Source organism: Hydractinia symbiolongicarpus, chromosome 3 (assembly GCF_029227915.1).
Source record: "Hydractinia symbiolongicarpus strain clone_291-10 chromosome 3, HSymV2.1, whole genome shotgun sequence".
NCBI classification, from domain to species: Eukaryota; Metazoa; Cnidaria; class Hydrozoa; order Anthoathecata; family Hydractiniidae; genus Hydractinia; species Hydractinia symbiolongicarpus.
The window spans coordinates 28246561-28262094 of NC_079877.1; the positions used below are offsets into that span (position 1 = coordinate 28246561).

A 15534-nucleotide genomic window follows, 5' to 3' on the forward strand; every position below is an offset into this window, starting at 1 on the left:
AGCTTGAAATGAAATTGGATTTCTAATTAAAATCTTTTCTTTTCTTTTCTTTTCAATTTATTTAAAGTCGATTATTCACATATTTACAATAGTTTTCAAAAAAAAAGTAATTAAGAAAACTAATCTAAATCGACTAAATTTTTTATGTTTACAATTAAATAAAATCATTTTTTTTATATATATAAACAATAATAACAACAAAGTTCTATAAAGGGACCTTACATTCATCACAGTTACATTTAGATCCGTCCCACATTTTAATCATGCTTTTAAAAACTTTAAGGTTGTCACATCGTTTCAAATGTGATGGTAGGTTATTCCAAATCTTTGGTCCCAGGGCTGATAAGCTATTAGTTCCAAAAGTCGCGGTCCTTTTCCTTGAGACTACCAAATTATTTGTATTTTGTTCTCTGACTGTCCTACCGTTATCATTTAAACAAAATATATCTTTCATAAAAAGAGGGCTGCTGTTATTTATAGTTTTAGAGATTTCTATACACAATGACCGTAAGCGATTTACATTCATGTGACTCTTGCTGGAATTTTTAAGTAAATTTTCGTATGTACTTACCGTATCATTATACAGAAATCTTAATGCTCGTTTTTGTATCATATCGACTTTAGATAAAGATTTAGAAGAAGAAAAAATGCCATATAAGGGAACAATAATTGAAATTTGCGTAGATAAAACTTTGAACTAAGATATATTTTGCTTGAAAGGATAAGAAACTTCTAAATCGAAATAAGGCATTTAGTTGGGCTGATGCTTTGCGACACAAATCACTAACGTGTCTGTCAAAATTTAATTTATTGTCTATAGTCACACAAATCAGGAAAGCATAGCGTCGGAAATAACATCGTCAACAATTCTTTTTGTAAAACAAAAAGTGGTACGAGCGTTATTTTTTATTCGCTTATCTTGTCATTTAATTAATCTATTCGTTTATCTTAATTACATCAACTTAATGAAGGAAATAAATGCATATCAAGCTTATGAAAGGAATATAAGCGAAGCTTATAACTCATTTTGTAATAAGAAAAGTTTAAAAGAAGGAAACGTAAGAGAACAAGACATCTTTATGCATTGTTTGTTTCTGTTTACATTACGTTAAAATCCGGAGGTTTCGATTAAAAAAACGGTTAAGTAAACTGTAACTGAAATAAAATAACATATAAGCAACGCTAGAGGAGGGAGCATAGTTACAAAATAAAGTTTATTAAAGATAGAATTAAATGTTTATCGGATGAGAATAAATATCAAGTTTGACGTAGCAGGGATGGAAAGAAAACAGAAAGTGAGGAGATCAAAAACATTATTGTTGTTTTGGTTTAGTTTATTTTGTTTAACTTTTGAAAACATCAATGGAGCTGATAAAACACAGACTGAAACAGCACTGGGTTGTAGGATAGATAAACATTTAAACACAACAAGAGTAAATTGCACATCTTCTGGTCTGCAAAATATACATTTAAAAATGATGCCGAAAAACACAACTCATTTGTACATGCGCGACAATAACATCGTGACATTACATAATATTAGTTTTGCACGGTTCACTAGTTTAAAAGTTTTGGACCTGAGTGAAAACAGTATCACACATCTACCAGCATTGAGTTTTGCTGGTTTAGAATCCTTACAAACTATAAATTTGAGTAACAATAATATCACTGATCTTGATCCAAACGCTTTCGCTGGCTTAGTCGAATTAAAATACGTCAATGTTTCAAATAACGATATCGCTGTGTTACAACCACATTTATTCGCTCAAAACAGGAAGATAAAAAGTATAGACGTATCATGGAATAACATAAACACGTTATCAGAAGATATATTCGAGAATCTATCAGATTTAATCCAGTTGGATATTAGCAACAACAACATAACGGAGCTACAGGAATCCTGTTTTAAGGGATTATATCATGTCGAGCATCTGTTGTTAAACAACAACTATTTAAGAAAACTTCCATTAGGCCTATTTAAGACTTTGCGGAACTTGTTGACGATTAAACTGAGTCATAACGAACTACACAGTGTGGAAAATTTATTTACAAATCTTTCTAAGTTAGTTGAAGTGAATTTAGATCACAACAATATCGAGAATGTAACTGCAGATGCATTTAATAAAAATCTGAAAACACTTTCCTTGAGATACAATAAATTATGGAACTTATCACTAATTTCAAACTTGCATGTGAGAAACCTAAGACTTGATGGGAACAGCTTCAATCAAACGAACAATACTTTAAATTTGAAAAACACACAAAGCCTTTCATTAACTAACTGCAATTTTACATCAGTGTCATTGTTACCTTCGGATCAATTGGAGTTTCTAGATCTATCTGATAATAATTTAAGCACAGTGAACATAACTGCACCGAAATTGACACAGTTACGTTTATCGAAAAATCAAATCAAATATATCAGAAATATTATAATCGAGCACATTAATGTATTAACCCTTGATTTGTCCAGCAATCAAATTGACAGTATCACATATTTAGCGCTGACAAATATTCAGAATTTAAATCTTTCCAATAACAACATTACAAGTCCATCATTTGGAAGAGAACTGAATCATTTGAAAAGTCTTGTAACTTTGGATTTGTCGAACAATCAAATTAGTAAATTCTCAAATTTTGCCTTCCAAAATAATTCCATGCTACAGAATTTAAATCTATCTGGAAATAGGATCAAAGATTTACCTATCCATTTCCTTCAAAATAATAACTTGCTTTCTATCATTGACTTGAGCAACAACGCAAATTTGAAATGTCGAGAATGTGGATTATTATTATTCATCAATTCACTTCGGACGAGTGTTGTAGTGAAAGGATCGTGCAATGATTCATATGGAACTCAACAGAATTTATCGCTTTTTCGCACAGGCTATGACTTGATGAAGTCCAATTGCAATATATGCTCACTTTATCCTTGTAAACACAACGGAGCCTGCAGGTACAATGTATCATCTGAACAATCTAATTGCATTTGTTCGGCAAATTACACTGGTAGGATCTGCGAAAAATATAAGCAATCTTGTGTCTTGAATCAAAGTTGTGGTTTATGTAACGATAACGCTTGCTTGAATAGAGGAAAATGTATTGAAACAAGCGCAACTGAATTTGAGTGTAAATGTTCTGCAAATTACACTGGTAAAACTTGTGAGATCAAAGACAACATTTGTACACAAAATAAATGTCAGAATAATGCCACCTGCACCATTATTGATAGAAGCAATTTCAAATGCAATTGTTCTGCAAATTACACTGGACAATTGTGCGAAATTAAATTGTCGGCTTGCCAGAATAACACGTGTTTAAATGGAGGGACATGTAACTCCATGTATAAAGGGTTTATTTGTACCTGTTTATCTAATTTCACTGGAATGCATTGCGAAAAGAACGCGTTAAATAATTCACTGAATGCGTGTTTGAGTAGTCCTTGCAAGAATAACGGTTTGTGTAAAAGATTTAACTCTACTTATAAATGCATTTGTGTAGGAGGTTTTAATGGCGAACAATGTGAATTCACTGGATCTAAAAACGTCGATTCGAGCGAAGATAACACAACAGAGAGTGTAAATGATACTAAGGTAGGAATTGTTGTGACAATATTTGTTGTTATCATAATCCTTTTTGTTATTTGTGGACTAATGCATCAGAAGAAACATGGCAGATTTCCGTTTAATAGAAATTCAGGAATTACTGATTTGTTCCCTGGTCATAATTTCAAAAGACTTGATGACAATGAATTGCAAAGATATATTTAAACTTACCGTTCAATATGGCATCATTTTTGGTTAAAAATTCAACCATTTATTTATGTTATACGAGAGAATGTGTAATTATTATAATTGCTATATCAGAAGCTATATTTTGTTCATAATAGTAGCCGAATCTCTACCTTGTATGTACAGCGAGCGAACCCTTGAATTTATTTATAAGCTAACAACTACTCTATTGTAATAAAAGCCGTATTCTGTCTTCTCGTTTGTCTATTTGCGGGAAAAACATGCTACAGAAATGCGATATTTTCAGGACGGCTGAACCCTTGGATTTTCTACTGACTAACAACTAGTCTTTGTTATAATGCTCACCGAAGGTCTGTTTGTCCAAAAGTGAAATGTAACATATAATTTAAGAAATTAATAATTAAATAAATTTACTTATTTCGTATTTTATCACTTTTTTCTATCACTCTTTTGTTAATCAACTTTTTTAGTATTTTGAAACTAAAAACAATTGTTTTCTCCACAGTTTGCATGAAGACCTATCGTATCAACCTTAAGGTCAAATATACTTCTTATTTACTCCCTAATAAAATTTGAGAATGTTTAAATATTTTTTCAGCTTTCTAGTTTCTTTTCTTCTCCCCAAAATTATTTGACTTTTATTACCTTTTTTTAAAATCTCTGGTGCCCAAATTTTGAAAATCTTTTTTTTTTCAAAATTTCTGTTTTTCCACATTTAAATTTGCTTGGAGATTTGAGACATTTGTGAGAAGTTAAAAATTGTAAAGCTTGGCCCATTTCGGATGAATGAGGAAAAAGTTGTCGTAACTCTGAATAAAGTGGTTATCAAATTAATTAATTTTTTCAAATGTAAAAAGTTAATTATGGATGACGTAATTAGGCTAATTAAAATTTTGCACAGGTTAATTGGAAAATGATCTACTAACACTCATCAAACGTGACGGTTTTTTTCTTTTTTTAATCAACAGGAAGTGGTGACGAAGTTTATAAAATCAGAACACGAAAACAAAGGTTAATATTTTCACTATGACAAATCCAGGTGCTAATTTTCAGAAAACTTTAAAATTTTTGCATTATGAACCTTACTTGCAAGAAAGGAAAACGTCACGTTTAGAAAAAATGACTCTGTTTTCCTGCCGCTTTGAGAATACTTCTAAAAAGGGCGGAAAAATTTTACCATAAACACACGAACTGAATTATTACAAGTAGCGTCATGGGAATTGGGAACCGTATTTCCTCTAATTAGCGCCGCCCTCCAATAAGCGCCGCACTTGAAGTTTAAAGTTCGTAATTAGCGCCGCACTTGATTATTTAAATTCTACTCTCGCCCTAAACTTAGAGATCGATGGCAGCGATGACAAATTGATTCGCTACTTCAAAAGGGAAGGAGATTGTCCGAACGGAGACTCCAGGTTAAAGAAAGCTTTGCAAATATTTTCCGACGGGTGTTGACAACAGAACCCTTTTGCACAGATTTCTGATTCAGATGTGGTAGATGTGTACGAGCCATTCCATTAAATCGATGAGGATCATGATGCCTAATCTGGTTTGATTCATTCCATGGATTCGTATTTCAGAAATAAATACTGAAAACATGAAACGAATTGTCTTTTCTGAGATATTTTAATACTTCCATCCTAAACCTTTAAAAACCAAAATCTCAAACTTTGAAATAAGCGCCGCCCTCTAATTAGCGCTACCCTCTAATAAGCGCCGCATTTAAAATCATGAAAATTTAATTAGCGCCGCGGCCCTAATTTGAGGAGTTACTACTCGTTTTTTGCCCCTTGTCGGCTGTTATCTTTCACCTTCCATAAAAACATCTCCCTTTATCCGGTTAAGTCAGCAAAAATCCATTGCAATATACTAAGGCAATAAAATAAACTTATATTCCGATCTGAATTTTTATTTCTAGCATCCATAAAACTCCATTCTTACACATGGGTAATTCCAATCAGTTGGGATGTATCGAATATATCTTGCAGTGATACGATTGGTGAACTTGTTAAGAACAGGTGTCACGTGATCACAGTTTCCATCAAAAACCTGTAAAAAAGAAGACATTCAATAGCGTTGTATTATCAGTAAACCTCGGCTGTAATTTGAGAGCTATTTTTTAATGTTCTTACTTATGCATCGCTTTATTATAAGCATAAGGTGAAAAAAAAATAAAAAATAGTATAATGAACTAGCTCATCAAACTTGAAATTATAGATAGTAGTTGACAAAGATATTGTAGGACAAGAATCACATGTTATTTATATCAAACAGTGTTATAAACGTGAAAGTAATAGTGCAAAAATTATAAAAACATACTTTGTCGCTTCCTCCTTCCTGATAAGTTTGGAAGGTGGAACCATTATCTCCATATTGGATTTTGAATTTAGCAACGCGTTCAAAATATTTGTCACGACCTAAATGGAACCATAACGTCTGTTATTTTGTGTCGCAAAAGTCGTTCTGGGAAAGAAATGAAGAACTTTAGTTTTGGAACATTATGGGTGGTAATTTTTAGGAAGTAAGAGGTATAAAGTTTACTTAAGATTTCGGCTAAGAGGATATAATATATATATAAGAAGCAAAAGATTCCTTGTTATCCAAATGTTGTTTATGTTTGGTAAACTAAATAAAATTTTGAAAAAAGCTATATGGCTATGATAACCCTTCAAACGATATCATATTAATAGTTCGTTAAAAGATAGCAAGCCGCATCTAAAATTATACAGCATGTATTTAAAGTCATATTTGGCTTAAATGACTTCAGTTGATTTAGTCAATTTCTTTAACAACATCTTCTCCACTCTTTCACGCAATTAGGGACCTACACTGGTACCCCCGCACCTAAAAATTATATCATTGCCTTTCGCCCAGTGCGTATATTTTTTGGGACAGTCATCAAGGTATCACATTTTCTCACCTTGTGTAGCAATGTATGAAATCGTTTTTCGTGAACCCAAATCAACCTGAACATATCCATCAGCTGATCTTGCAGAATCATGGCTTTTTGCGCACCATGATCCAATTCTTTTGTCGTCATAATCATCCTCAAAATAAAGACGTGCGTTCTTTGCAGCTGCGTCCCAACCTCCGCCTTAAACATAAAACACATTTTTATTCAATTAAGTGCTGAATTTTATTACAACTACCGTGATTGAAACTTTAAATGCCAAAAATGCATTAATATTGATTTTTACCTGGAGACAGGTGGTAAGGTGAAGAAAACGCTGAGTCAGGGATTTTAAAGTTTTTGGTTCCATCTGATGATAAACCAAGCGGATCAGCGCATTGACCGGGTGGTTTGAGGCCGGGTTGGTCACAGACCGTGTTGTTGCATGAGACCATACAGTTTCTCAACATCCAACCTGGGTTAGCCTGGCATTCGCCATTCTTTGCCCAATTTGCGCACTCTTGGTGTTTGTCTTGACATAATTTACCTGTGAAAAAGTTTTAACATTTTAGGTGATACTTCAAAACAACCTTAATAGGAGCAGATGTCTAAACTAATGACTTGTTGAGCAAAAATTTTTGTCAAACAAAAACGAGTGACGTTTGTCCGATGAATAAAACTTATTGTCCTATTATCATTTGTATTATTGGTATTTCGATATATTATTGGGGGCTTGATGATAAGGCTATTATAGCCTTCTTCTCGCTCCTGCCATTTTTTACCTCTTTAGCTAATATTTTCAGCATATGCAATCCTATCTTTAGATTATATGATATAATAGCTTAAGATTTGTATTTTATTTTTACGGAAAACTGTAAATTCTTCAACAGCAAAAAAAAAAGAGATAAATAAATAAATATAGATATACCTGTTCCGAGGAATTTTCCATTTGGTTTTCCTGTTGGGACTGGACCTCTTGTTGGAGGATTAGTCATAACAGGTGGATTAGAAGAAGGTGGGGATGCAGTTGGTGTTTGTGTTGGGACAGTACCTAAAATATTTTGAAAACTATTTCATTAATATTCACACATTCAGAATCATCAAAGACATCTACAGTTATCAAAGATCTAAAATCAATCATAAAATTACAACAATAAAATTAAAATAAATAAACAAATACCATGGCATGTTGGGTTGCAACTCTTCTGGCACAGAGTAGCAACAGTCGGGTTAAGAGAGCAGTGACCCCATGACTTCCATTTAGGACATTCAGAGCGTTGGTCAAGACAGTCACTTCCTGTGTTGAAAACAAATTCATACGGTGTGAAAATGTTTAAGATACTCTCTATCGCTGTTTTTTTATGGGTGGTTAGTATTTGCTCCAGCGTGAACTTTTTACTGTTCACGATAAGATTCCTATTGGGGGAAATAATTTTATTCATACCGGTGCGAAGTTCTTTATTTCTTTGTATAGACTTTAGTTTTTGTATTTATTTGTATATGATAACTGAGAATTATAATGGATGTATATTGCTATTCGCGCGGGAATGAAAAAAATGCGTTTCATAGTAAAATTAAGTTTAAAACACCTGAAATCAAATCTCACTTCATTCTTGTATAAAAAACAAAACAAATTTAAACATCTATTAATCTTATATCTAGCAAACCTTGACAAGATGGCGATTTGCAGCTGAGTTTGCAATGTTCTTGCACATATGTACTTATGGAACAATGACCATCTCGTGCCCAATCAGAACAATACCTATTTCTATCAGCACAATCAACTAAAGAAAAAAAAACCCAGTTAATGCAGGTGTAAGACACAAATCAAGCACGGGTCAAATATTTTTATTTACCTTTTGTAGCGCGTTTATCTTCAATATGACCAACATGTCGCTTATTTCTGGCCTGTTGTCGTTTCTTCATGATATCTACAAACAAAATGAAGAAAATCTTCTCAATATTCTTTCACAAAACATCGACACAATAAAGGGAGCCTGAATGACAGTATCAGAGACGGAAATCTTAATCATGCAGATACTCACTGGGACAATTGTACATTCGAGATGTCTGTTCAGCATCATCTTTGCTCAACTCAATATATGGAGTTTTTCCTTTCAAATCTTGGGTTGGAGAGATAGTGTTTTTGCCATTCGATGAGAAAGCATTCCATGGATAATGCATGATGGATGCATAATCATATGCTACGCCTAAGGAATCTGTGTTTTTCACAATGTCGAATGCATCTTTAAATTGTCCCTAAATCACACATACAGTACATTTAATGTCCAGGCATAACTTTTTTGTTACGTCGTTATTTTTTCGAATTATTTGTGTAAAAAGGCGTATTTTATTTATCTGACGCTAAAGACCTGCAGTGATTGTATCAGAAATGAGTTGGATAACCGGGTTTTAGTTTCCAATTTCTGTTGGTCTGTACAGCACCGAAAGTGACCATATTTGTTTGATGAAACATAACATCTGTAAAAAGCAAATATATTTACATACGATGTTTTCCCAGTGCACTTTAATCCACTTATCTCTGTCTTTTCTGTTTTGTTCGTGATAAAATCCAACCTAAAGGATTGCAACAAGGTGAATACAACATTACTGGTATATAAAACTAGTTTTAATAATGGTGTCAATCTTATGTACATACCACGTGACCAATCTCGTGAGTCATGACATGTTGATATTCGCATCCGTGTCCAACAGAAATTCTTGTGTAAGAAGTCATTCCAACATTTCCCCAGCAACTAAAAACAAATTTTTTTTTTAATTTTATATTGACCACGTGTTTTTTTTAGATACAAGAGCTGATTAACAGTTCATAAAATATTTGTCCGGGATGATTTTGTACAATATGTCTCTTTGTATTCTGCAAAGTATACACAGCTGTGTGACATGGTGGCATACATAAAGGATTTCCTTTGGAAAGTACCAAACGTCGGGAGCAAATTCTTTGCCGCTGCCCACACAGTCAATCCTTACTACATATACTTCTCTTAAAAACTTTGATAATTATATTATTTAATGTAAATCAATAGAGTTTGCGTTGAATATAAATAAAGTTATATTGTGTAAACGAAGTAAGTTAGTGTATAATTGATTGTTGTAGTATAACTGTAGGAAAACCTATTAACCTATTGTTTCATTCTATACAGACCATTACCCTTATTTGTCTAAATCATGTACGTTGTACATTTTCGAGCATGGAAGTAACGGAAACTTATTGAATAATATAAGCTACATGTTACTTAAAAAAGTCAAAGCAAAAAATCTTACTGTGTGTTTCTAAAAAAACGCAAGTAATATTTCTCATTTGTTCTTTTCACAAATCTAATGCAAGTTTTTGCTTCCCATTCAGCCATAGCTTTCATTACTGAGTCTACAGCATCTGCCAGATTTTCTAAGATGATAGAATACATTGTTAAGCAACATTTTTACCTGAGCGGGGAATTTAACAAATATATATATTGATGCTCTCTAAATAATGCACTATAACAATTTCTGCTCAACAAAATATATATGTACTAAACATAAAAATGGAAGGTTAGAGGGCGGGGTTATAAACACCCCCTTCCCAGCCGCAGTGGCACCTGTTGGCAAATTACCTGAAAAAATTAATCGCTTGGTTAGAGTACCCTTTTCTCGAATTTTTACCATTGGAATTTGTTTTACTTATGTAATGCTTGATTTTATCGTGTTTAAAATCTTTACATACCGATCGAGCAGTCAATTTCGTAAGGAATGACAGCATTGGTCCATCGAAGATTATTTCCTGTCACTGCAGCGAATGCGTTCGAACTTCCACCCATGTCTTCACCAGATTTTAATGCTTTTTTTTGTTTATCAGTCAACATCATATCACCAAATGTTAAATCAACTGATTGTTGAGGACTGGCACTTGGATCTAAATGTGTAATGCAGTGTTACAAAATAGATAGAAATAAATAAATGAAACATAAAATGTGAATACTGAATTTCATCATAATTCATAATAAAATAAATTGTAGAATTGTGGATCATTAGCATATTGACGTCGATAAAAGCAAGTGTTTAATTTACTACGTCTTTCCTCTTTTAATTTTTATCTTTTACCTTTCAACTAAATACATGTTCTCATTAATAACTTAAAATTTCTTTAAAAGTAGAATATCTGTTCCTACCCATTCCAAGGATTGGATCCATATTCCCAGCCGCATGGCTGACCACACAAACAAAAAGCAAGAACAGGAACACCATCTAAGAAAAGAAATAAGAAGAATACAATTGCAATCAAGACAGCAAAATTTATTTTCTTGATCACAATCTTCTTGTAAGGAAACTTGTAAACAATCATTCCCGTACTCATTTTGATAATTATAATGCCCGTATACGTCTGTCCGTCCGTCCGTCCGTCCGTCCGTCCGTCCGTCCGTCCGTCCGTCCGTCCGTCCGTCCGTCCGTCCGTCCGTCCGTCCGTCCGTCCGTCCGTCCGTCTGTCACGCAAAATGAGAGTAATCATTTTTTATTTTACTATTTACTCTCCATCTCCCTTACCTTTATCAAGTCTAACAGTGATGTGATCAAAATTTGTTTCGTTCTCTTTTTTATTCAGAATTCTAATACTTTAGCACCCCCTGGACACCATATATATTTTTTAAACTTTTATTTGTGCATCTGTTAATTTGAACCATACGCTACGACAATACACTGCGTTTTAAAAGCATCCAAAATACGTAAGCAAAAAATTATTTCTTTAAAAACATTGAGCGGAGGTAATGCTAGTTGTCGCGATCATAAATTGACACAAGTAAACTTCTCTTTGTACACCTGTTCAGCTGAACACCCACCACTTCTGTAGAGAGTTGGGGCGGAAAACAATATTTGTATGACACCTTGGTGCCAACATTTTGAACTCATTATAAAATTAAAATGTTTAAATTTGTTTGGAAATGAGTTTAATCCTGAAAAAATAATCTTTTTGTTTCAAATTGTAAACAACCTTGAAAATGTTTGTTAGTTGTTTAATAAGTTCTACTTTTTTGTCTCGTTGCGGGAAAAACAATTTGCTCCCAATTGTCTGTGGTGCTCAATCCAGTTGTCTGTAAAGAAAACTAGTTATTTTGTGAAATATGAACCAAATGTGTTGTGTTGGTTTTATATTTAGCCAGGTGCAAAAAAATGCAAAAAACTTAGAGTCATTCGGATTTGGGTTGTCATAAATTAGAAGATTACTTTACACACATTTTTCATTTCACGAAAAAAAAGTTAATTTACTGAAGTAATCGGTCTTTTTTCGTATCAAAGCTCTTCGATATATTGTAACTAGGCCAGACAAAAACAAACAAATAAAATAAACAAACAATGAAACAAACAAACAAACAAACAGAAAACAAAACAAAAAAAATTATTACGACTATTCATGCTCTTCTCACAAAAAGAGACAGCATAAAAATCATATCCATTTAGGTTTTTTATATCACTTCAAAGTGCCATAACTTTGTATTGGATTGGACTTAGAAGTTAATTGCTCCCTCTTATTTCTCTCTTTTCATGCTTTTATAAATAGTAGTAAATTCTAATAATGATATCGAAGTCAAAAGATGACCTGAGGTGCTTAGTTTAGTGCAAAACAAGTCTCTATTGAAATGTATTCATAGAACGATAAATAATATTTTACGTGTTAGAACACTAGCAAAGTGGCAACGCAGGGTTTGCTTGAGGTTGGAAATTCATTTTAACTAGATATACTGGTATACACATATGTAAACATTTCTACAAAATTAACATGCCGTCCTGGGGACGAGGTTGAAAAAAATTGCCATTTATTTTAGAAGAAAAGATTGGTCAACAGAGACATAGAATGTCAACTGAATAAAACGAGAGACGTTCACTGCACAGATTCTGAATACTCCAAAGCAATGGCTTAGAGGAAAAAGAAGTACTTATAACAAGATAGCCAAAAATAACCCTGAGGAATATTTATATATAATAAATTGGTACTTATATATTTATTGCACTGAAGACGGACGTAGTCCGAAAAGCTTCTGCTTATTTTAAAAAATGATAAAATGGTTTTTGAAGATTTAAATTAATATTATACATATAACTGTTGGAAGACGAAAAAACACAAGACGTTTAGGTTCCTTTTCATGTGTGATTTCATTAAAACGACACTACTTTGATGACGGATCTATACCGTCAAAAGATAAACTTTGTACTCAAAAAGGGGAAATTTTTAAACGCGTGTATTTTGAAGTAAACAACAATGTTTTGATAATAGGTTACTGAACACCCGAAACGTTGTCAAAACGTCGTTTTTTACTTCCTAATATTTATATATCCATAAAGTATTTTGCTCAATATACAATATTTTCTGACAATTCTTTTTTTTTATATGAAAACTTCTTGAAGAGTTGCGAATAAGTGTCAAAAATAAGGTAACCTAGAGTTTCAATAGGTTGATATCGCATGATCCAGTGTGATTACACAAATTGAAGTAGACATCTCATTTCAAAGGACGATGCGTATCGTCGTGTCTTCGTCTTGATTATATCGCAAGCAAAAACTGAATTTCTGTACGATGTGATGCGTCAACATAGGTGCTTTAAAATTTAATATAATTATTAACGACCGGAATTTATAAGAGCTTGTGAACACCTACATGAATTAACCTTTTGGTTACGCATGCTAGAAAAGTGCTGAGATACCAATGGACCTTCTCGTTTTTATCTACATAAGATGAAAACAAAAGGCAATAAAATAAAATAAAAACATGACAAGTTAATGTGACCTCCTATTGCCAAAGAAACAGATAAAAAATGCGCTAAATTTAAAAGTTATTTTTGTGGGTGGGCCGACATCAATAGATGATTTTGATTTAATGCGTGCAACAATCTGAGACACAAATGTGATGCAAGTATTACAACGACATGTCATGAGTAGGCTCGTATAATATAAGGTCCTGTCTTACTTACAAAGACATATATTGATACGTGGAAACCTCTTGAAACGCCCTACAGTGGAAACATTATTGTAGTTCACGAAAGCCACAAGAAACAATGTATAAGCCAATGAAACTTCTAGTAAAGTATCAAATTGTATCGGTGATAAGCAATAGTGGGTTTCTTGGCTCATCCTTAAACAGAAGCATGTACGTCTATGGCTGAGCTGTATGAAATGCGCTCACAAAAGGTGATAAGAAGATATGGAAAGTAAAGATTTAATCGATAATTTCATGGACACAGAACGAAAGTTAAGTTGTAACGCTGTAGCAGCCTTGAAACCACCAATTGATATTGAACTGCCTAAAAAGGAATTCGACACACTTTTCCCGCTTCTATTGTGGCTATTACAACTCGTTTAGTAAAGAATTTTTTTTAAAATCCTTCTTTCTATGTCTTCCAAAAAGAATAGCAGATTCATGGTTTTACTTGTGTTTTTTTTTTTGCGCTAAGTTAGATAGTATTATTAAATTTCCGCGCCCGAAGGCGTAGGAAATTCTTTAAAACCGTCGTTTTTTCTTTCGGAGCATTTTTTGAGAAAAAATCGACCCTGGGATTTCACGTTGGTCCGTCACGGATGTAAACTTCGTACCCAAGCTCCTTAACTACTGTTGACGCTTCAGGCCAAAATTGGTATTTGTTTTCGACAAAATTTGACACAGTTAACAAAAAAAGTATGCTGAACATAATGGTGACATAATAATTTTGATTTTTGCCACCTTAAATGTCATTTTAGGCCAAAATTGGTCCAAAAATTAAAACTACTTCATTTTCAACAAAAATTGGCAAAGTTAACAAAAAAAGTATGCTGAACACAATGGTGACATCAAAATTTTGATTTTTGTCACCTAAATGCTATTTTAGGCCAAAATTGGTCCAAAAATTAAAACCACTTCATTTTCGGCTAAATCTGGCACAGTTAACAAATAAAGTATGCTGAAAATGATGATGGTACAAAAGTTTGGTTTTTGTCACCTAAATGTCATTTCAGGCCAAAATTTATCCAAAAATTAAAACTGCTTTATTTTCGACAAAAATTGACACAGTTAATAAAAAAAGTATGCTGAAAATGACGGTCACATCAAAATTTTGATTTTTTGTCAACTAATGCCGTTTAAGACCATAAACGTTTCAATCGCAAGACTTTCAACCATGAATAATAGGCTGTATTTTTTGTTAGCAATTTCTTTTAAAATGTGAGTTTATTATGACACGTTTCGTTTTGTTTGCGTTTGTTCTAAGATATAATGTCACTGATGGGCTTTATCTTCAGAGGTTCATGCACCAAACCCCTTCAAATGTTTAGCACAATAACACAACGAATTAGCAGGTTTTCATCAAATATTTTGGTAGCGCGCGGAAATTCTTAGAGCCCCCAGGGCTTCTTGTTTTTAATGAAAACCCCCCGTTGATTCTCGGTGTATTGTAAATAAAATGTGCAATCATTTTCTGGAACGTTTTGTAGACGTTTAATTATATCTTTTCAAACACTTGAGAAAACCCTTGATGTTTCAAGCCAAAATTCTTCGTGTATTAATTAAAAAATTTTTTTATATTTTATAAATGTGATTTAGGCTTACCTTTGTTTCGACTACAATTTATTTCCATGTGGTAAAGATTTATTAAACTTCTTTTGCGTTTTAGAGCGACTCGATTTCATTTTATATGTCCTTATGTTTAGTATTCCAAATATTTCTTAGAGTTAAATTTTTTCGATTTTTTACGGAAGAAAGTAATCATATTTGTGTAGCGTAGAATACCAAAAATACAGTTTGAAATTGATTTGTCCTTTGTTAAAACAAAACAAAAAAATTTTAAAGACTAGTCGTTGGCCCGTGGATAAATCGACGGAGTCACTCGTCCTTTTTTGCCGCATTTCGAATGTCTTGCTACTTGCAGTACCGTT

The 15534-nt window shown here is 33.0% G+C and overlaps 2 protein-coding genes across 3 annotated transcripts in view; one reads left to right on the forward strand and one right to left on the reverse strand.

Moving 5' to 3' along the window:
• Positions 1-127: 127 nt before the first annotated feature.
• LOC130636642 (slit homolog 2 protein-like) lies at positions 128-3868 on the forward strand. The gene has a single exon (XM_057446433.1). The coding sequence runs from the start codon at positions 1245-1247 to the stop codon at positions 3768-3770; it is 2526 nt and encodes an 841-aa protein (XP_057302416.1). The 5' UTR covers positions 128-1244; the 3' UTR covers positions 3771-3868.
• A 1769-nt stretch (positions 3869-5637) lies between these two features.
• LOC130636648 (zinc metalloproteinase nas-14-like) overlaps positions 5638-15534 on the reverse strand; it is a 76285-nt gene continuing 66388 nt past the window's right edge. The window contains exons 1-15 of one of the 2 annotated variants that reach the window (XM_057446440.1): positions 11182-11234; positions 10809-10884; positions 10364-10552; positions 9925-10048; positions 9299-9395; positions 9148-9216; positions 8685-8898; positions 8496-8570; positions 8307-8423; positions 7820-7936; positions 7568-7690; positions 6947-7186; positions 6670-6843; positions 6069-6166; positions 5638-5798 (exon numbers count right to left, since the gene is read on the reverse strand). In XM_057446440.1, coding sequence (XP_057302423.1) covers positions 5664-5798; positions 6069-6166; positions 6670-6843; positions 6947-7186; positions 7568-7690; positions 7820-7936; positions 8307-8423; positions 8496-8570; positions 8685-8898; positions 9148-9216; positions 9299-9395; positions 9925-10048; positions 10364-10552; positions 10809-10884 — 1848 coding nt within the window. In that variant the 5' untranslated portion in view covers positions 11182-11234 and the 3' untranslated portion in view covers positions 5638-5663. Of the gene's footprint in view, positions 5799-6068; positions 6167-6669; positions 6844-6946; positions 7187-7567; positions 7691-7819; positions 7937-8306; positions 8424-8495; positions 8571-8684; positions 8899-9147; positions 9217-9298; positions 9396-9924; positions 10049-10363; positions 10553-10808; positions 10886-11181; positions 11235-15534 lie in introns of those variants that run through there. The other variant, XM_057446441.1, reaches the window with a different exon arrangement.

Excerpts from the sequence above, each read along its gene's own strand:
- LOC130636642 (XM_057446433.1), top strand. The coding sequence starts at position 1,245 with ATGAGAATAAATATCAAGTTTGACGTAGCAGGGATGGAAAGAAAACAG.